The sequence below is a fragment of the Cloeon dipterum genome, chromosome 2, assembly GCF_949628265.1.
Source record: "Cloeon dipterum chromosome 2, ieCloDipt1.1, whole genome shotgun sequence".
NCBI classification, from domain to species: domain Eukaryota; kingdom Metazoa; phylum Arthropoda; class Insecta; order Ephemeroptera; family Baetidae; genus Cloeon; species Cloeon dipterum.
The window spans coordinates 1,808,470-1,830,846 of record NC_088787.1 but is presented as its reverse complement, the minus strand read 5'-3'; the positions used below and the strand labels follow the sequence as shown (position 1 = coordinate 1,830,846).

At 39.4% G+C, this 22,377-nt stretch overlaps 3 protein-coding genes across 3 annotated transcripts; 1 reads left to right on the top strand and 2 right to left on the bottom strand.

Moving 5' to 3' along the window:
• Positions 1-1,246: 1,246 nt before the first annotated feature.
• Positions 1,247-2,914, top strand: LOC135937209 (protein yellow-like). Its single transcript, XM_065480311.1, has 4 exons — positions 1,247-1,569; positions 1,689-2,261; positions 2,399-2,540; positions 2,736-2,914. Exons 1-4 carry the CDS (start codon positions 1,249-1,251, stop codon positions 2,771-2,773), a joined length of 1,074 nt encoding a protein of 357 aa, XP_065336383.1. The 5' UTR covers positions 1,247-1,248; the 3' UTR covers positions 2,774-2,914.
• Positions 2,915-3,620: 706 nt separating this feature from the next.
• LOC135937158 (uncharacterized) lies at positions 3,621-5,722 on the bottom strand. Its single transcript, XM_065480245.1, has 2 exons — positions 5,653-5,722; positions 3,621-4,954 (listed from the first exon to the last, which is right to left on the bottom strand). Exon 2 carries the CDS (start codon positions 4,713-4,715, stop codon positions 3,897-3,899), a length of 819 nt encoding a protein of 272 aa, XP_065336317.1. The 5' UTR covers positions 4,716-4,954; positions 5,653-5,722; the 3' UTR covers positions 3,621-3,896.
• A 430-nt stretch (positions 5,723-6,152) lies between these two features.
• Positions 6,153-7,933, bottom strand: LOC135935972 (protein yellow-like). The gene is made up of 3 exons (XM_065478623.1): positions 7,914-7,933; positions 7,313-7,613; positions 6,153-6,764 (listed from the first exon to the last, which is right to left on the bottom strand). Exons 1-3 carry the CDS (start codon positions 7,931-7,933, stop codon positions 6,153-6,155), a joined length of 933 nt encoding a protein of 310 aa, XP_065334695.1.
• Positions 7,934-22,377: the final 14,444 nt, after the last annotated feature.

Genomic DNA, 22,377 nt, shown 5'->3' with positions numbered 1-22,377 from the left:
TGGTATTTTACCCCAGAGAAACATTACTGATACCAAAATTATCCAATTTCACCCTTACACTGATATTCGCTCTCATTTGTTTTAAATTTAATTGAATTTATAGGATTGTTTTTTAAATTTTTATCAGCAAAAATCTCAGCGTGCAGCGAAATTCAATAATATTTTTCACTCTCTCAGAAGGACGACAATCTCGTGATCATGACCTTTGCCATTTTCCCGTTCGGCCCCAAAGCAAAATGTATAAATATGAGAAAAAAACACGTAACTACAGCAGAAAGATAATTTGCGGCAGTCATGCAGGGTGTTCATCAGCAGCTATTTTATTGATTATTTGCAGTCAACGAAATATTTCACGAAAAGGATTTGTTTTTCGAATCGTTATCATAACCAGTTAAAATCAGATATAAAACCTTTTTGAATTAAATTACAGGACTCGCACCGCATTTTCTATTTTTGGTTTCAAGTTTTTCTCTCTTGAATTATTTATCGCAGTTAGAGATGGAGAAAGGTCAAGATCAAAGTCTCAAAAAGGATAGCCTTTTCAACCTCTTGTGATGCTTAAATTTCATGTGGTACGTTAATAATTATTTAATTAATTACACTTCCTAAAAATAATCAATATTATTGGAGAGTCGATGAGTTAAAGTCGCCTAATCATTGACCTCGCTCCCATATCACATATCAGCATAGAATTGATCCAAAACACCGAATTAGGCCATTTATTGCTGCTTGGCAACTGCAAACATTATCTTGCCGTTTGAAACGAAATCGTTTACCCTTTCCTTTGCGGATATTCTCTGATATAAAAAGGCGCTCGTGAATAATGCGATCAGTCTAAAACAGCAGCGGATCATCTCTTCTGGTAAGCTATTCCTTTTTTCTTATTCAATTCATTTCAGTCTATTTAGCTCCGTGAGAATAGCAGGGAAATTGTTGCAATTAATTGAGAAATATTTTTAAATATATCGTAACACATATGACTGTTCATTCTGCGTGGGATATTATTGTATAATCGCCAACAGTAGGTTAGATCACTCATCGAGAGACAATCAAATCACAGTTTTATTTTGTGTGGACAAATTAATATTAATTTATATTTTAATTGCACATTGCTAATTTTATTATTTGTGAGTGTATTCATCGCGTTTTATGCATCATGTTTTCCCTTTTAAAACTTTGTTTCCTCACAATTTCTATATTGCGGCTGCATTTTATCAACGTTTCCTTCCTTTTTTCTATAGTTTAAACATGACTCCGTTTTTCGTCGCAATTTTCCTGCTGGGCCTTTCATCGCTGGCCACCGCCGCCAACTTCACTCAGGTCTTCGAGTGGATAGAATTGGACTTCGAGTGGCCGTCGGAGGCCAGCAGGACACAGGCCTTGGAGGACGGAACTTACAAACCAGCAAAAATTTATCCTCGTTACATGGCTGTCCACGGAACAAGAATCTTCCTCAGCCTGTACAAAAATAGTGGCATTCCGGCGACTCTGGTGTCTCTGCCGACGAGCAGCGCCTCCTCCGCACCCCCGAAGCTCACCCCTTTCCCTTCGTTGGACCTGCATCTAAATGTAAGTAGCAAATAAAACTGCTATTTCAGAGTACAAAAGTATAAAGAGGAATCTATGCCATTTGCGCAATTTCATGATTGTTTTCGGAAAAGTCAACAACTCGATATATCGTTTTGCAGGAATCGGGAAACTGCGAAAAGATCCACACTGCAGAGGGGCTGCAAGTGGACTCCGTTGGCAGGCTGTGGGTGCTCGACGAGGGTAGTTTCAAATGCAATACAAAACTACGGATTTTCGACTTATACAACAGTGAAACCGAAATCATTCATCGGTTTTCCTTCCACGGCAAAATGCACGACTTGGTGATCGACGAAACGGCCAACGGAACCTTCGCCTACATCGCGTGGTGGAGTGACACCAATATCGTCGCGTTTAGTTTGGAGAAAAATGAATCTTGGATCGTGGACACGCCAGGAGTCGAGGTTTTGTCCATCGCCTTGTCCCCTAAGGAGGAACCCAGACAGCTCTACCTTGGTGAATTTTACAACGATTTGTTGTATTCGATTAGTGTCGCCGCACTCCGCAACGGAACTCGAACAGCAGAACCGGAACTAATCGGAAACTGGACTGGAACACCATATCGAATGCTGGTGGACAACCACGGGACCTTGCACGCCGCCATTTTGTCGGAGGATTACGCTTCCTCTTGGAACACATCCCGTGAGCCATTTCAGGAGCAACGTTTTTATGAGGTTTGAAATAAATCAATTTAAATATAATCTTATTTGCGATCAGAATAATTAATTGCCCTGCATCTCACTGTTTTTAATAATTTTCTATTAATTTCAATAAATTTTGATTGTTAATTTTGTTCATTGCTTTGTTTTAGGTAGCTGGACTGGATTATACTTGGCCGTTTACTTTTGCCTTGGACCAAAATGGAACTCTCTGGATGACGGTGTTAGATGACGCGAAAACGCCAAGATTCAGGATTTTAAAGGCGAAATCTTATATCTTCGAGGACTCTCCAGGTAAATTTCCCCTGGACTATATATTGGGAAAATCTGTTATTTAGCAACAATTTTTTTGAATGGGATGAATTATTGCTGCTTTTAATTAGTTAAATTTGTATTTTGCTCACCCTGATATGTTCTCGAAAATTGGTCAAGATATTACGCCCTTAATTGAAACATTTAATTTTAATAGATTTTCCATTCCTTTTTTAGAATGCTCCGGTTCGTGTCCCAAGAGTGATACTGCCTAAGGTCGGGCGTGTCCCTTTGCAAGGTTGGATGGAAGGGTGGAAACTACGACCCACCCCTGCTGCGTCCACGGCACCTGCGACAAACGATTGTAGACTCGAGTAGTGATTTTAGTTGGGATATTAAATGTTTTTGGGAAATTATTTGCGAATTTTATTTTTAACCAAAAACCTGAGCATTGCAAAGTGGTTAAAATTGAACAACTCTTTTAGCAGCTATTAACACGATTGTTTTTATAAAAGGTTATGCAACGGAAGTTTTAAAAATTGACAAGCACACAGTTACAGAGACAAATCTAGAAGAATTTAATCGGCATTCTACTATGAACCAGGATATTTGATATTTTCCCTTGATAAATCTTAGCGCTAAAAAGCTGCCTGTGTCGAGAGTAACTCGATCTAAGTGGGCGTATGCTTCCATGAAATCTTGACAGCAAAAATTCTGCCTCGCGTTCGAAAATGTTTGCAACTGGCTCTACACAAGAAGCGAGCAGGTTGTATAACCAGAGAAAATATTCTGCGTCTTTTATTACAAGATTGACCAACAGAGTAAAAATAAATTAATAAACAAATTGAAATTCAAAATTAAGAAAGGATTGATCCAGCTCACAGCAGTGTCAAGCTGTGTATTTAATTTTTACAGTAAAGCGTATCGCACGCAGGAAATTATATTGATTAAAGGGAAACAAAACCTCTGTTTAATAAATACACGTTTTTGCCAGCAGTCAAGTGAATTCCTAGCTTTATCTTGAGTTTTCTTTTCTGTTAACTATTTTACTAAGAATGATGTAGAACGACCAAGAAATTCTTGCAAAGTTTTATTAGAAACATTTTTATTGAGAAAGATTATTTAACATTTGGCCATGATATCTAGACTTATAAATGGATTAGATAAGAAAACCAACAGTTTAGTTAGGGAATATATTTTATTTACCTAAAAATGTCTTACAAAATAACAAAAAACATAACGTTATGTTGAGCTCTATATTATTTTTAAATAACTATTGATTAAAATGCAACACACAATATTTTATATGATTCTCAGTTTACAACAACTGTTGCTGAAATATTTTTATGCTTAATGAGAAAACAAAATAAATTAGAAGTTCACCACTAAAGCTTGAGTTTAGCCACTTTTAGGCAGCACCTCAAGATATTGCACCGACTCTGTTGGCTTACGTCCCGAGTTTTCGTTCCTTGATGGTCCAGAAGACGGTCCTGGTCCGACGTCATCGTAAATATTTTCCTGCTCCGTTTTACCAACTTCGTCATACACCGGTTCCGATGGATTTCCCGCGTTGGTGTTTCCCAGACGCAAAGGTTCCTCGTAGGGCTCAGGAGAAGGGGTCCTGGCACTTGCGTATTCGTGGTCAGCTGAGGCCAAAGGCTCAGGGAGAACTTCAGCGTACAACGACTCGTCAGGATTCTCAGGTGTGGCTTCTTCGGACGGCGCAGTGTTTGAATTTTCGGGCCCAACGTCGTCGTAAATCGGGTCTTCCGGGAAAACGGACATTTCCGCACGATTGTCCACTGAAATCTGTCTCAAAGAGGTTTGCATTCTTCTCATTTTCAGGGTCAGCCACACGATGACAGTGCCGCTCAAGATCAAAGAAATGAAGCAACATACGAGTAACCAAGTCAGAACTGTGACCAAATACTGACTTTTGCGGTAATCTTCTGCAAGACCAGGAAAATCTCCGCTTGTTTCGTTTGATTCCAGAGCCGGTTGGGGAGTTCCAGTCTTCCTTGTCGGCGTTAGCGTGCTTTTCACGACTTCTGTAGTTTCTTCGTTCACGTCAGTCGTAGACAATGTTTTGAGGGGAAGGGCAGATGAGTGCTGGGTAGAAATCTGCTGGGAAATAGGAATACTCTTCGTTGTCTCAGGAACAGGAATCCGAGAAGACGTGGTCACTGATGTTGTTCCCTGTGCTGGAGGCGTAGTCATGGTTGTGGAACGATCGGTAATGGGAGGGAGATTAGACTCTGGACGTGCGGTTGGGTCTCCCGAGGAAAATGGCTCCGTAGACTCAGATTTATAAAGAGGACTCCAAGTAGACTGCGTTTTCCTAGTTTTTAAAGAGGGACTAGGGGAAGATTCAAAACGAGAGGATGATGTGGATGATGCTGTGGTTTTCTGCTGTTGCTCTGTGGTCTCTTGGAGAGGTCTTCGGGTTGTTATTGAAACTGTAATCGATTCAATTGTATATATGTACGTTAAGATCTATAGCGTTGAAAATTGTAATATAGAAACTTATACAAATAATAATTAAAAGTAAAAATTAAAGTGTTTTAATCATTGTAGACGGAAAAACTGATTAAGATTTTTAGATTTTAACAAAATTAATTTTTTAAGCTAAAACTGACCAAATTAACTTAGTAAGTCTGTCAGTTGTTGATCAAATCTACCAGAAAATATTTATTTAAATAGGACAATATCAGTTTTTTCATGTAACACAGTAATCTCCGGTTAATTTTTTGAAAATTGATATTATTTGGTGAGTTTTTATCGAACAAAATGTACTAATAAAGGCTAAAAATATTTCAAAATTACATAAGAACGCAGATTTTTTTGACAAAAATCCTCTTAAATTTTAAATACGGGTAAAGTATTGCAATATTGGAGGCAAAATAAATAAATTAATCGTAAATATATGGCTTCCCTATATAGGATTATTTTCCTCTCCAAGTGCAAAACTTTATAATTAAATAAAGACGAATTTTTTTTAATCAAACTAGTCTACATTATTGTAGAACCGAGAATCAGTTTTGATATATCATAAAGTTTATGTAGATTAAATGTAAATTAAATAAATATTTGGTGTTAAAGATCAAATTTCATCGTATTATCCTCACAATAAGAATTGGAATTGGATTTTATTTACCTGTGGACGTGCTGAATTGATACGATCTTGTGCCGACTGCAGTCTTGAGTAGTTTGTGCGTAGCCTTATAATAACCAAAATAACCCCCAGTTTCTTTTCTCTCCGTCACCCATAAATTGCCGTTCGTGTCCAAGGCAAAAGTAAATGGCCACCAAGAACTGCCCAGTTCTCCGACCTAAAAGAGTGCAGTGGTTTGATATTTTTAACTTGACAAAGCACAAATTTTCGGGAATATATAAGGAGACTTTTAACATTTAAATTAAATTTCTACTTTCAAATTTCCACGAAAATTTACCCGTATGACGTAGATCTGTATTGGGTTGCAACAAACAGGGTTTGCCAAATGTGTTTCAATGTTTGAAAAAGGCAATTAGAAATCTTGAAAAACTTATTTCGTGATTTAAAGGTAAACTAATCCCATTCAAAATCATTTTTCTCGATTGTGCAGTTCTAATACAATTTTTTTACATTTTTCTGGCAGGACAAAAATTTTGATATTTTTAGGGAAATATTACCTGATGAAACCGCTGCTCGCGAAAGGGCTCCGAAATATTCCATTTGGAGAGGTAATTCTCGTACCAAAATGCGACATACAAGACATTGGCGCCGTCGATTAACATTCTGTAAGGGTTATATTCAGTCCATTTGCCGATTAATTTGACAGCAGCGCTTCCGCCTTCATTCTTCAGCTCAGAAACAGACACTGAATAGAGTTCATTGGAAATATATCTTATCAGGTACAACTGTCTCGCTTCGCTGTTAGGAGAGAGGGCCAAGGAAAACCATTTTCTCCCTGGTGTTTTGACTGACCAGGATTTGTCGGTTTCTCGGTTGTACACGATTATGTGCTCAGAATAATACTCCGCGATGTACGCAAGGTAATCGTCTGGGGTTTTGTCCAGCACGATATCACGCAGGTACCTTTTTGAATATGAATTAGAGACGACTGTGTTCGGGAACTGGTGAACGCGCTCGATTTTGTTGTTGAGCAGGTTGAATATCCAAATTTTGCTTGGACAATCGTCGCTACCTTGATCAAGCACCCACAACCGACCCTCAGGGTCGATTTCCATTCCTTTGGCAAACTGAATAGAATCGCAGTTGTCTTTTTTCTGGCAACAGAGGTAAATTAAGTTAATATTCAAGCAGAATATCTATAATTGATGTTTCAACGATTCAAAATTTTGCGATAAATTATATAATTTTAGCAATTCTAAAAATTAAAGACTTTTATTAACTAATTTTTATTACATCAAATTAAATACAATTGTATGTGCTGAATAATCTTTGGCTTTTGGCTCTTCCAAGTACGTGACACCAAAAGTAACACCATTATAAAACTCGCTTTTTATTTTTTATTTTTGCATAAGTGAAAAAAATTAAAATATAGAGAGACAATGCTACTTAGATGTAATCAAGTAATATATTGTCAAATTTTTACTGAATCATTTCGAGGAATGAAGGTTCCGAGTCTTGTTTTTTCCCCCACAAATATTTTGGGTGTATTATAAAGTAAAGCACAGTAAAGAAATGCAGTGAAATTTGACGCTTTTGTCCAACATTTTAGATGTCACTTTAAAAAAATTAGTTGCTTTTGTTAGAAATTTTCCCAGATTATTCTAAAAGAAGCTGAAAATAGTTTTTTCATTGAGAGACTTACATGTAAATGCCAGGAAGGGAAAGGAGCAAGCTTTGGAGGTGAGGTCGACGTGCCGCTTGTTGGCAGCCACACCAAAGTGGCGGGAATTCCGGGATTTTTATCAAGGCTTAGAAACAGCCTTTCTCCATAAACAGCCATGTAACGAAGATAAACATAATTCGGATCAAAAATTGGTTTAATCTGTCCATTCGAGATGAAATCGAATTTGTCCCACTCGTAAACGGTTGTGAAGTTGAAGGCGTTGGCCAGGCAAAGGCCAAGCAAAAAGATGGCAGAAAATAACGGAGACATTGCACTTGAGCTGAAAAAATCAAATTTAAACAGTTTATTAACATTTTATGAGTTTGGGGGCGCGAACCCCAGGGGTTAGACGAGGGATGGGACCGTGCACTCACAGAAAAATTTTTCACTATGAGTATCAAAATTCGGCTCTCAAATTGATAATGCAACTTTGAGTCTCACAGTGAGTATCAAATGCGTCCGGACGCTTCTCGTACTCACTGTGATGACCAAACACTCGTTCTCACTTGATAATGAAGCGAGCGAGCATTTTGGTCATCACAGTGAGTACGAGAAGCGGCCGGACGCTTTTGGTTCTCACTGTGATGACCAAACGTTCATTCTCAGTTGAGACTGACGCGAGCGACGATTTTCGTCATCACAGTGAGTACGAGAAGCCTCCGGACGCTTTTGATACTCACTGTGATGACCAAACGCTCGCTCTCAGTTGATACTGAAGCGAGCGAGCATTTTGGTCATCACAGTGAGACTGAAAAGCGGCCGACCGCTTTTGATACTCACTGTGATGACCAAAACGCTCGCTCGCTTTTCAGTCTCAATCTGAGAGCGAGCGCACATCTCTTTAATGTACTCACAGGCCCTGCAGATCATGGTTTCAGTCATTTTTAATCATTTTATTAAATCATTATTTTGGATTAGACCTCAGCGGCATCCATGTTTGTTTTGATTGACATTCTCGCGAGTAGTGTCAAGGACGAGGAACTTAGGACAAGCACTTACTTAAGTCGCTAATGAACATTTTTTATCATTTTTATTATGTTTTGGCCGATATAAATTGCCTTAATTACGTATAATCGCAGCCAAAACAGGCTTAAATCAGCAAAATTTAGCCAAAAAATATTGGCAAATGAATAAAAATAAAGAAAAAACGTGAGTGTTCAAATATCTAATGCGCTATCTCCTTTCTCTACATGCATTGTTTTAACAGCTGAGTTTTAATTTTTATGTACACGCCATGGGTGGCGAATACTGTAATTTTTACATATTTTGCTCTAAATCTGAAGCTAACCTGTGTCAATCTTGTACACATAATATTATAAATTGAACAAGAAATGTTGATTATAATTTGATTTGTTCTATTTTATCTTTATGCAAGTAAAACCAGTAGTTGTTGTTTTACATTTAGAGGGGCGTGTACATAAAAATTTAAACAATGTACATATGTAGAGAAAGGAGATAACGCATTAGATATTTGAACACTCACGTTTTTTCTTTATTTTTATTCATTTGCCAATATTTTTTGGCTAAATTTTGCTGATTTAAGCCTGTTTTGGCTGCGATTATACGTAATTAAGGCAATTTATATCGGCCAAAACATAATAAAAATGATAAAAAATGTTCATTAGCGACTTAAGTAAGTACTTGTCCTAAGTTCCTCGTCCTTGACACTACTCGCGAGAATGTCAATCAAAACAAACATGGATGCCGCTGAGGTCTAATCCAAAATAATGATTTAATAAAATGATTAAAAATGACTGAAACCATGATCTGCAGGGCCTGTGAGTACATTAAAGAGATGTGCGCTCGCTCTCAGATTGAGACTGAAAAGCGAGCGAGCGTTTTGGTCATCACAGTGAGTATCAAAAGCGGTCGGCCGCTTTTCAGTCTCACTGTGATGACCAAAATGCTCGCTCGCTTCAGTATCAACTGAGAGCGAGCGTTTGGTCATCACAGTGAGTATCAAAAGCGTCCGGCGGCTTCTCGTACTCACTGTGATGACGAAAATCGTCGCTCGCGTCAGTCTCAACTGAGAATGAACGTTTGGTCATCACAGTGAGAACCAAAAGCGTCCGGCCGCTTCTCGTACTCACTGTGATGACCAAAATGCTCGCTCGCTTCATTATCAAGTGAGAACGAGTGTTTGGTCATCACAGTGAGTACGAGAAGCGTCCGGACGCATTTGATACTCACTGTGAGACTCAAAGTTGCATTATCAATTTGAGAGCCGAATTTTGATACTCATAGTGAAAAATTTTTCTGTGAGTGTGGTAACCCGCGTTGAAAGGCATATCTTATTAGGCAATTAGCAATAAATCAGGCGGATTTTTTACGTCATCAAGGTTCGAGATACTCAGGACGGAAGGTTAAAAAATGGAAAATCCTAATTAACCTACAAAACCAAGTTTTTTTTTATTTAAAAAAATTTAATTTTTAAATATTTTTTCGCACATGGTGAAATTATTTATTTTAATTCTACGAATTTTCAGACTCTTCAAGAGATCTAAAATGAAATGTATCGGATATTACTATCACCTGACTCACCCTGACGACCTGAGACGCACCCTGAGATCAGTCTCAGAGCAACTTTTTGCAATTTTTCCAACGCCACCGACCATTTAAAGTTTTCCGCGAAGATTACGATGCGCTGCGGGCGCACACATCCTGAGATAATGTTTTTCAAATTTTAATGTTGCGATTTTTCTTACGCCGCCAAAAATTGTGACGCGCCGCATGTGCGATTCGAAGCAGGTGAAAAATTGATTTAGCATTGAAAGCTTCATATTTTCGAGATTCTGAACATCTGATCAGGAATTCTCGTTTTATTTTTTTAAATGACAGACGCAAACTACCACTTTATCAAATGGTTCCCAGATTCAAGTAGCTTTTTAACCATAAAATTGACAAAAAAAATTGCAGAATGCGACTCTTGGAAAAATTAAAATTAAATTAGGAACACGTAAAACTTAAAAGAACAAGTGTCCACGCTAACCTTTCACGAGACCTTTCTACCGGCCAAAATTACAGTAGCAAAGGGTAAACGCGTGCCGCGTGATTGTCTCGAGCGACTGAAATTGGGCGCAAAGAAGCCGGAGGCGGAGGGCCCGTCGGCGAGCGCTTGTTAAAAGACTGCGAGCGGATAGAAAAATATAAAAAATACTAGAAAATATACAAAAGAGTGTGCACTTACCTTATTTGGAGGAACAGCCGGAGCGAACGAGAGCGAAATGCTGAATGGCTTTTCCTGCTTTAACTCGAGCCTTTTTAATCAGCCAACGCGGAGCTTTATCTAGACTTTGATAAATCGCGCAACGCACTGATTCGAACTCCTGCACTGCAATACGGCTAAACCGAAAAATATCAGTAAAGTTGGTCCCTAATCTACGCTGCTCGGGGCGGGACCAGCTCGCCAGCATCCCCATCGCTCTCCTTAAAGACTGTCAGGACACGCACCAACAGGAAATATTTTTCTAGAAATCATTAAAATTGGCGGAGATATCGTGTATCGTGCCGTAAAATAATTATTATCAATCTCATTAAAGATTTGAATCCATCTCTACATTTTTTTTAAAAACTGGAGCGATGTGCTTGTTTTAGAAAATACAATTTATTGCTTTCCCCCAAATTGTTGGTACTTAAAAGGCTAAAATTGGACAGACTTTATAGCTTTCACCTGTGTCTCGATTGTGATCTGTGTTGATTTCCGCCGGTCAGAAGTCAATATTTGGCGTCGAAATAATGGAGGCCAGTCAGTAGACATAACTTATTTTTAATTAAATCAGTCAGCTTGAAAAATGCGCCTATTTTGAAGCTGCGCAGTAAACTTGTGCTCATCTTAATCATGCGCACTATCGTCAAATCGCTTTTAAATCTCACAGGGAGGCTGAAACTCATTACTGCGCATGCGTGAACCAAATTAAAACCTTCTGCGCAGTCGTAATTCCCGCCGGAGGCCAGGATTGTGATCTGTGTTGGTTCTCGCCGGTTAAAAGTCAATATGGCGTCGAAATAATGGTGGCCAATCAGGAGACAGTCCACAGAAGCGTCAAAAAGGGGCGTGCCAACCTAACAATTTCATTCCCGCGTATTTTGTTACATTTCCATCAGCTTCATGTGCCATCTAACGGTCGATTCGCCAATTACCGGGATAATCAGCTGTTAGCAAAGATATAAAAACAAAAATTATCATTTTGCTGAAGCTATTTTCATGATAATTTTTTGAAACTTTCCCGCCGCACCGCCATCATATCTGTGCGTGGCGTGCAAGATGAGATAAATTTGAATGAAGCAGCTTTTCCAGTCCTATTTTCTGGAATATTCGTTCACTTTTCCTGCGGAGATTATGTTTCTGGGACTTGATACTAAAAGAGGATGAGCGTTTGTTCAGGAAAGGTCCCCTTTGGTAATTTCCGTCGGCACGCGAAGAGAGCGATTAAAATAATTTAAGTGATCACCCTACAATTATCTCTTAATGAAGGCATGTAATTTAAAAACAAATTAATATTTTTGCATTGCCCAGGGTGTAGCAGAAAGAAAGGAGAATTGCGTTACATTTTTGCTCCAGAAACTCGCACAAGGAAAAGTTGCTATCGATAAATTTTATCAAGCGCCGATATCGACAGCCAGCTGCAAACCGCAAAAACAGTAAAAAAGCCAGCCAAACTGCACACAGAAACTTCCAATATTGGCTGAGAAGTCCAAGAGGGCCTTTTGCGGGGCCTTCGTGAGTCAAAATAAGATGCTTCGATGATATTAAAGCTGAAGGATCAAAGTATTATATATTTAATTTTGTATTGAAGCCGGTGCTTTTTATTAATAGCGAGCGTAGAAACTTGGGAGAAAAGTGGCTCAACCACGCCCAGGTGGGATGACCTGAGGCCTGAGGAAGGTCGGTGCAGAGCGAGGCTGAAAAATCAACGCCGAGTCTATTGAAACTGCAGAAAAAGCATAAAAAAATGCGCTGCGGACGCTATCTCAGGTCGGGGTACCCTGAAAAAGGTTGCCAGGTTATTGCCCTTTAAATCCATCCAGAATACCTATCTGATGAGGGGTCGTGCTCGAAGATCGGGCGAGTGATCGAATTGTAATAAAAATAAAACTATTTTCGGTTGCGCACTTGTCGAGTCGGGTGGCAAAAAAACCCGGAAAAAACGAATTTTAATTTTTCTATGGCCTCAAAAAATCTCAAAATTGGTTTGCAGGCGTGCGTTGGTCCTCCGCGTATGTTAGAACAGTTGGGTACCCTCTGTCGTTCCACGTTTAAAAAAATCACCAATTCTCGATTTCCAATTTTATTCTTTCAGGGAAAATCCGAAAATCACGTTTTTTAACCTCATGGATTTCCCGAGCTGATCTCTAACATAACTTTTGGAAGCGCAAGGTGCCTCCCGTGAGTGGAAAAAGGTGCGGACGAGCGCTGAATTAAAAGAAAAGTAAGGAAACATTTTTAGAGCTAAAAGTGTTGGCAATCAGCGAAAATCTATTGCGTTTCACTTTGAAGCCGGATATTTGATTTCGATAAGGGGCTGACGTACGTAAAGCCACAGCCTGCCTCGGAGTGAGCGCGTACAAGGAAAAAATTGGACCAAAATCCAATCTCAAAATCGATAAAACAAAAAACCTTAGCTGTGTGTGTGCCTGCGTTTGCCGGGCCGGCTATTCTTTTGGTAGCCGAAAATGCTCGGGTAAGCCCCCGCTACCTAGGTAATTTATTTTTTCGTCGGACCGGGTTCGGGTTTAAAAAAAACGATCACCCTTCAACCAAATAAAAACTCAAACCTCATTTTCATACGCTCTCAAAACAAAAAGGGCTGAGTGGGGAAAACCCCGCATTTAAATAAAACTGCAGTCTAATGCAGTTTTTTCAATTTTAACCATTCTTGCAGGCATGTTTGCACCTCAGTTTTCAATAATTTTTAATTATTTTGTCATAACCTCGACTCCGAAAAAATTTGGAACGCACTTCAGAGGAAATTTTGCGGTCGGAGTGGTAAATATTTCCTCAACAGTGCTGATTTTCACCTTTTTTGCAGAATATGTTAATTTTAAAATGCGAATAAAATACTGCTAACATTAAAATGCATCGAAACTAAAAGAAACTTTTAATTAACATTTTTGGGCGGGCGCACTCGGGCCCTGAATGCCTGAATATCGGGTCCAGTTTCCAGTCGGGCTCAAGCAATGAGATGAGCTAAAAATCGTTTACGAGCGGGTGTCCGGGTTGCGTCCCTAGGGAACAATCGTGCCCGGGCAACAAACATTTGGCCCGGTGAACGCACTCTGTGCACCAGCTGCACACTTCTCTGCGCGCTCAAAATTTCAAGTTTTATCCAAAATTGAAATAAATTTAATTTTAATCAGCTAATGATGCAACGCTCTTTTAAAACTTCTTCCCTTTTATTCTTTGGTGTCAGCGATGATTTTCACGCTATTTCTGCTGGCTTTTTTTCTCAGTTTTTGTTTACTCGATTTTGCTTAAAGAGAACGAAAAGGAAAAAATCGCCGCTGTGGGACGATAAGGCGCTCGATTGGTACGTCCTGTTCGCGTTATCGCTCCGGCACCCGTTTCTCCTGGTTGCTCAGTCAAATGCCTCCAACATTTTTAATACACACTCGGTACAGAATTTTGCGCAGCAGCAGAATTAAATAAAAAATAAAACAAAAATCAGCATTTTTGGGGGATTTTTGAGGGGGTTGGAATTTAGGGGGCAGACGGGGTTGGCAATGGTGCCTAATAAATGCATAATTTTATCGCGGGTCTAGCGAAACTCTGAGGTTAGTATTTTACTCGCCAAGACAAAGCTAACGGTGTGCGGAAATAAAAAATCGGGCCCATAGGGAACGAGTTGTTAAGGTTGCAAATGCTTCACCCTGAGCACCCTGGACAAAACTCGAAAAAATGCCGTCATAATCGATGCGAATCTTATCAAGGGACATTTTGAGACCAAATTCGAGCCGATAGATCAAAATCCTAGGACGAGAGAGATTTGGCGCGCGGACCGGAATCGCCATTTAGTTCCTGCCATAAGGATTACATGGGAACTGATCATTTCGAATTTAATTAGTTATTAAATTAACTTGGCTACGATTACTACCCTATCCTCTTCCAATTGATGAACAATGACGGGAAACCGAGTTTGGGAATTTTCCAGCCCATAGGCGAATTACGGCGAATTTTTAAAAATTGTTTTTTTCATTGACGGCAATAGTGTTGAATTTTTTATTTATTTTTTTTTTAAATTCACTCGTTTGTCCTAAAGTAAACCACGACCCCTCATTCGATAGGTATTTTTTCGACTTGAACTTGGCATGCTCAAACGACCTTTTTTCAGGGTTCTCTGACCTGAGATCCTTTCCCGAGACGAATTTTAATTATTTTTCTATGATTTTGAGCACATTTGGAGACGATTTTTAACTCTCTAGAGTTGCCAGCCCTCCTCAGGTCGCACAACCTGACCACTGCTTTCACGCGGATTTTCCAAAGTCGTATCTTTTTTCCTATTTCTATTTTCTCAATGCGGATTTTGCACTCACGGATAGCACGGATAGGGCGTCTTAATAACTTTTTTTAAATTCCGCGGTTTATTCAGAAGCGCTTTGTTGTACGTGGAACCACAAAAATAAACAATTAATTTTTCACGTCACAATTTACGTCTCAGCCAGAACGCAGAGAGTGCAGCACAATTTTTATTTTCTAAAAATTCGACGATTTGGTGTATTTAAAGTCCCAACGGCTCATTCGACCAGGGGAGTGGAAAGCAACGCAAATCTCGATTTTCGTCATTGGCAATTTGCTAAAATTAATTTTTCCGGAGAGCTACAACGTGCACACGGCGCGCAAGCTCGCCGCTTTTTTTATTTCCGCCGCCGGCCGGCAGCGGCGTGAAGGCACGGCCAACTCTTTTATCACGCGCTCTTACGGCCAGCCGTGTTATATTTTCGTCTTAAAAAAATGCAGGGCTTTCTCATGCCCGTGGAATATTTTAAATTAATTTTTAAAATTTTTTTGGCTTTCCGACGTGGAAAGCACACTCGCGGAAAAGGTTTTATTTTTGTTAAAATTCGGCTGTTCGTTCGATCATCGACCCCGACCCCTCATCATTCAAGTCACGGTCTTCGCTTCAACCTGGGGAGCCCTGATGACCTTTCTTTTTCAGGGTACCCCACCCTGAGATCAGTCCCAGAGCCTTTTATCGCGATTTTTCCAACAACGACGTTTTTCAATTCACGATCGAGATATTTCAAGGACGGCGAGCAGCCAGGTGCTTGTGAATACATGAATAATATTAAAAGAGAACAATTGTTGCCACAGAATTTTGCCTTTTTGATCCGGAAATTCAACCACCTTGCTCAGCTTTTCACGATTAATAGACAATTTATTTAAATTGTGTTCAAAATAAAGCTGAGAGGAAAAATAGCTTACTTCATGGTTTACTGAAATAAATTTAGAAATTTTAGACAGAGTGGTTACAAAAATGCGCAGCAACATTTTACTTCCCTCCAGAAATTGTCCGCAAACACGTCAGAGCAAAACAGGAAATTAATTTTCGATAATGGATCGACGTGTGTAGAACCACAGCATTCGTACAACCTGGCGAGCGTGCGAAGTGACCTTTTTGGGCGCATTAATCTTATCACAGGTCACGGAAAGATACAAATTTAAAAATCCTCAAAAAATACATATTAGCAGTTAAAAAAATTGGTTGAGAGGCCAGAAAATCATATTCCGTCGATGTCAGATGTTGGGAAGCATTGGAATTGGTTTGAAACGATCAAAATATTAATTAGATTTTTAATGGGGTGAATTGCGTTTGGTTTGAAGGAGCGAATGGCAAATAAACAACACGTCACGCCAGCCTTGACCACAAATCTGCTGAAAAATCGCTCGTTTCCTAGCGAAATTAACACAGTGACACTCTGAAATTTCTAAAATTAATTGTTAGAAGTTTAGGAGCTGTAGAAACGAATTAAAATATTCGTGCCCAATGCACGCAATAATTTGCAGTTTCTTTGTTGAGTCAAGAGCACTGAAATCCGTCAACCTGCACGACTCCGGCGTCCAGCAGGTTGCATACCCGACTAAAAATATTGATAAGGAAAAGAACGTGCCTTTAGATTTAAAGTGATTTTTACCTTGCACTCGATTGTTTCCTTTCCAGCCTCATTTAATAAAAATTAAATCAAGCAGTTCAATCAAATCAGTACAGAAATTTTGGCTTTATATGTCCTGCAAAAATCCCAAATGTTAGGGAATCGAAACATTTCTTGGAATTAAATTACGATTTTTAATTTTACTCTTATTCAGTCTGCCTAAAATTTGAATTTGTTTCATTCTCTTTCCATTCCGATCGTTCGCAAGCTAAACATAATGACGGTTGCTCCACCCCTTCGCCGGTTTCTTAACCTTTCCCAAAATGAGTACAGTAGAAGAAAAATACTGCAAGTTCATGAGATTTCTGAATGAGGAAATACCAAATAAAACATGGAAGTAGCAGTGCGCTGTGCATATGGGTTAATAAACATCAAAAAGCAAAATGCTATTGTGAAATAAATATCCAAATTGTTTCGAAAACCAGCTTCTGTTTTCTTTGTGTGTGATTGAAGAGTGTTGATTATGGTCTAAACAACTAAAAAGGAGATATATTAAAAAATTTACTTGAAAGGATTATTAACAGGGCAAACAGAGATTTCGGCTGTGCAGTAGAGTCCGCGAATAACAAGACAGATAAAAATAAAATTAAATTGTGACGGCAGCTAGCAAACATATAATAGCTTATTCCCAAAATTTTCTCACAATTTTCGCATCCGCGCGACTTTTGTTAGCTTACCAGCCTTTCTCTTTCACCTCAGTTTTTAAATTTCCCAAAATATTTTCAATTTCCATTTTAACTTATAAAAAAGACTAAATTCCTGAACATATGGGGAATAATTTTTGTACTTTTAATATACAGCGACAGATTCAATTGTATATCAAGGAAAACATCGGTAAGCATTTTCCCCGCAGCTATATCACAAACATTCCCTGAATTTTTACAGGTTAAAAATTTCTACCACCACATCCTTCACGCAATTGTGAGAGCAGCTGCGCAGTTCTTTTAGAGTTCAATGAACTTCCCCTTCTCTTAAACACAATCTGGCTAAATTAACATACTGACGTTCCGAAACTCTAATTTATGAGGAGATTAGGCCCTAAAAGTCAGTCATATGAACGGATTTAAATATTCGTGCCCAAACCACGTGATAACTTGCAGTCTTGGTTGGTTAGAAAATGTCAATTACACTGAAATCCGTCAACGTGCACGACTCCAGCGTCCAGCAGGTTGCATACCCGACTAAATTGATGGTTTCCCTGCTTCTCCCGCCAAAAGATTTGAAATCCCCCGCCGCCATCTTCCGACCTGCCATCTTTCAGGTAAAAGTGAGAACTGCGCCACAAATCAGCTGTGGTGAGACGTTACTGCGCGAGGAAGTCGAAGAGACGCACGCACGAAGTTTTAATTCGAGGAAAATTCGGTTTTAGAGAAATGGAAACCAAGGAACCACTCAGATGGAGGAAGAGAGCGGAGTTAATCGACTATACCGTGGAAAGAGTCGCGAGTCTGGCCGATTTTTCAAGGCGGTATTTCAGCTTACAAGAAGTTTGGGATTTGCGTGAGTAGCTCTGACCATATTTCTCGCATTCATGTAGTTTTGGTGGGGAAAAATAGTTTGGCGCTGCACTTCTTGGTCGGAAAAAATGTCCACTTTTCCTAATTCGACCCTCAAGCCCCTCTTGGTGGGCTCAGAAACTTCGTCAAAGACGGTATTTAAATGTAAAACTTGGCTATGTAACAACTAGTCTTCTTAAAATAATTTAAATCCATAATTTAAATAAAACATTTAATTTTGGCTTCAATAACTTAATCCTAATGGATGGGTCCAAGGTTTTCCCAGGATTTTGCAGCAACGTATACCGTTTTAATGTTGTTAATTGAAACTTTCAGCGCAAGAAGACCGATCTTTGTTGTTTTTCCGCTTGATGGGGAACAGGTGTTTGAAACCGATCAGGAACACCGAGGAATTCCAAACACTCATGCTGCCAGCGTTCGAACAGGTGCTGCACACAAACATAACAGTTCTCGACCTGACTGGATTTGTGTCATTTTTCCCTAAATTGCAGAGTGTCGCACTCACCAGAGCGGTAACTTTTTACTAGTTCTTTGTTTAGTTCTTTAATTTAACTATTAAATTTTAGACCATCTTCCGGATTTCCAACTTTGCGCCAGACCTCGAGGAACTAATAATAAAGCGGGACAGAGACCTGAGAGAAGAGCCACACGACAATTATCAGAGTTCAAACGAAGAGGTCTTGGATGCGCTGTGCCAGTTGAAAAAGCTGATCGTGCTGCAAATGGAGGTGCTGGCCTTCGACCTGCAAGACTTGTTTACTTTGGGAAAAAAGCTGCCAAGGTTGAAATACCTGAGCACCAACCTTACCAAAAAATTAAAAATGAACTCCGTCCAAGAGCTGCAGATGAGCTTTACGCAACTCAAAGTGTTTCTTTTCTGCTCGAATGCGGACTGGGAGGAACGCCAGTTATTAAGGCGACTCTTCATCGAAAACCTGAAAAAGATACAAGTCGTTGAGGATTTTTCCAGTCAATTGTGTGCAACGAACGATTGGTTCATTTTACCTGCAGTAGGTGCACCTGGAAAGTCGGATTTGCGACATTTAACCCTCGACTACGATCTTGGACTTGAGCCTGCTGACCTTCACTTGAAGCATCCTCGAGTTACACACCTCAAGGTGAATTTTTAGAGGTCTCAGCCAGCCACCGCCTTGAAGACCGTCTTTGACAAAGTTACTGAGCACACCAAACGATTCCTGAGGGTCGAATTAAATAAAGATAACATTTTTTCCGACCACAACTTCTAGAACTTTTTCCCCGCCAAAACAACATGAATGCAAGAAGGGCGCAGGGCTGGCTGGATCCGGCAAACAAGTCATTCGTACAGGTGGTCTCTCAGCAAGTGCTCAAACCACCTCTGACGCATGCGCAGTTCGGGCATTTATATTGTTTTGGCGGGAAAAAATTTCGACTTTCGCGCTGGACTTTTTGGTTAGAAAAATATCCACTTTACCTTATTCGACCCTCAGGAATCGATTGGTTCTGTCAGAAATTAAATATAATAATTATTTTTTTAATGACTTCAAAACTTTAGATTGACTGGTCGGAATTCGGGAAGTACAAGAACAATAAGCTTCAACTAACCTCTTTATTGAAGTTCTCGAATATTCAAAGTCTGGAATTGACGTACGGAGTGCCTATTGCATTTGTTTACCAACTTATCACGAAATACGGGCCGAATCTACTCGCTCTCTACGTGGCTGACGGTAGCCCTCAAATGGACTTGACATACAATCACGTATTTTACTTTTGCCCAAAGCTGGAGAAACTATGTCTTATTGGTAAAGGCACTGAGGAGCAAATTGACTCGTTTGCTCAACTGAAAGAACTCAAGCTGTGTCTAAATTTCAACTGGTGAGATTTCGTTTGATCATTAGTATGCAATTATACAAAATATATCTATGACGAAAAGTTAAAAAGCATACCTATATCAATTTATTGTTTTATATTACAGCTTTGGAAAACATTCTACGACCTTATTCAATCTCCTGTCTGCACCGGACCTGAAAAAATTGGAGCTAGTAGGGCGATTCAAGGACGTGGAGGACCTAAGAATGCTTACATCCATGATTAAAATCGGTCAAATCTTTCTCAATCTAGAAAATTTGGTCGTCAATATGAATTGGTTCACCCTGATGCACATAACAGCCAAGAAGGAAATTTATTTCAAACGGACGGTTGAGTTTCTCTTTGTTGCGATGAATTATTTGGGAAAAAGGCTGACCAAGGTTAAATTCTCCCTGAACGATTGCATCGAGTACACGCAGCTGGCCAGATGCCTCAGGGAAAACGCTACGGACAAGGAAATGGAAAGAATTAGCCCCTTTTTCAGAGGTGCAAACAGAGATAATCTTGGATGGATTGTAGACGATGAACTAATTGCCATGCTTGAACAGCGCAGGGAGGAGTGATTATAGATTTTGAGCATCGCGATAGTGGAAAAATAATGTATTAATTTACACTAATGGTTTTACTAAAAGCATGAAATTGCAGCTTTTCTGTGACATGAACTAACGCTTTTAGTAAAATAGAAATAAACATTAAGCGATGAATGAAAAAATAAACGGTTCTTTTATTTATATATATGTCTCTACTTTCTAAGTAGTCGATGCATACATCTAAAATTCGATTTTCTTTTTCAAATAAATCAATTTTGTACTTGGCAAACAAATAAATTCTTTCGTTTAAAATGGCTTGTAAGTTTAAATTCAACTCTAAACCCTGTTTATTTTTGTCAATGTGAGAAAGCTTGAATGTTTTAAATACCCAACTGGGTAAAGTCGAATTAACAATAAATTTACGGAAGTTGAGCGATTCAAAACCGGAGGGAGGCGCCCGTGTATTGCGCAGATGCAAAGGTGGAAAAAATTGCTATCAGGGGTCTCCTGAAGTGGCCTAAACTGTACCTCAGATCCGTATTTTTTTCCTCGAAAAATAAATGAAACTAAAAAAAAATTGGAGGTTAAGAGTGTCAAAACCAAAATTGAGAAAGCATTTTAATTTTAAGAATGTCTTACTTGAGCGGATCATTACAGAGACAAAACCTGTATATAGGCCGACGCTATTGCGTCCAAATTACTTGATCGTTTGTGGAACATTGCAATTATGAGAGGTCACTCTTATGGCCCGTTCTCGTCCGAGCAAAGAGCTTCCCTACCCAACCGTTGGTGTCGCGTCGGTCGCTTTAAAACAAGTCCTATCGCCACCATATATGCGGTGTTTCGTGGGATTAAAACTTAGTGACGTCATAAAGTTATGCCCACAAAACACGGAATATTATGGCAGCCAAATTAGACCTTTTTAATGCGACAGACGTGACACCAACGGTTGGGTCGGGGAGCTCTTAGTTGGGACGAGTTTGGGCCATAAGAGTGACTACCCCCTGGATATATCTAACGCCGCATCCTTCACAATTAATAGATTTGTAGCTGCTTAGTTAATTTAGAGTTAAAAAAAACTACCCCTCTTCTCTTAAACACAATCTGGCTGACATTCCGAAACTCTAATTTATAAGGAGATTGGGCCCTAAATGTCAGTCATATGAACGGATTCAATGTTCGTGCACAAACTGCGTGATAATTTGCAGCCTTGGTTGGTTAAAAAATGTCAATTACACTGAAATCCGTCAACCTGCACAACTCCAGCGTCCAGCAGGTTGCATACCCGACTAAATTGATGGTTGTTAAGTGGCATCTCCCGCCAAACGATTTGAAATCCCCCGCCGCCATCTTTCGACCTGCCATCTGTCAGGTAAAAGTGATGACTACGCCACAAATCAGCTGTGAAGAGACGTTACTAAGCGAGGAAAGTCGAGAAGGCGCACGCACGAAGTTTTAATTCGAGGAAAATTCGGTTTTAGAGAAATGGAAACCAAGGAACCACTCAGTTGGAGGAAGAAAGCGAAGTTTATCGACTCTCCCGTGGAAAGAGTCGCGAGTCTGGCCAATTTTTCAAGGCGGTATTTCAGCTTACAAGAAGTTTGGGATTTGCGTGAGTAGATCTGACCATATTTCTCGCATTCATGTAGTTTTGGTGAGGAAAAATAATTTTGCGCTGCACTTCTTGGTCGGAAAAATTGTCCACTTTATCTAACTCGACCCTCAAGAATTGATTGGTGGGCTCAGAAACTTCGTCAAAGATGGTATTTAAATGTAAAACTTGGCTATGTAACAACTAGCCTTCTTAAAAGAATTTAAATCCATAATTTAATTAATTAAACCTTTTAATTTTGGCTTTAACTTAATCCTAAGTGATGGGTCCAAGGTTTCCCTAGGATTATGCAGCAACATACACCTTTTTAATGTTGTTAATTGGAACTTTCAGCACAAGAAGACCGATCCTTGTTGTTTTTCCGCTTGATGGGGATCAGGTGTTTGAAAC

Coding starts and splice junctions, on each gene's coding strand:
- LOC135937209 (XM_065480311.1), top strand. CDS start 1,249: ATGACTCCGTTTTTCGTCGCAATTTTCCTGCTGGGCCTTTCATCGCTG. Junction 1,570..1,688: donor CGTTGGACCTGCATCTAAAT/GTAAGTAGCAAA, acceptor ATCGTTTTGCAG/GAATCGGGAAACTGCGAAAA. Junction 2,541..2,735: donor TATCTTCGAGGACTCTCCAG/GTAAATTTCCCC, acceptor TTCCTTTTTTAG/AATGCTCCGGTTCGTGTCCC.
- LOC135937158 (XM_065480245.1), bottom strand. CDS start 4,715: ATGACTACGCCTCCAGCACAGGGAACAACATCAGTGACCACGTCTTCT.
- LOC135935972 (XM_065478623.1), bottom strand. CDS start 7,933: ATGAACGTTTGGTCATCACA. Junction 7,614..7,913: donor ATGAACGTTTGGTCATCACA/GTGAGAACCAAA, acceptor TGATTTTTTCAG/CTCAAGTGCAATGTCTCCGT. Junction 6,765..7,312: donor TCCCTTCCTGGCATTTACAT/GTAAGTCTCTCA, acceptor CTCTGTTGCCAG/AAAAAAGACAACTGCGATTC.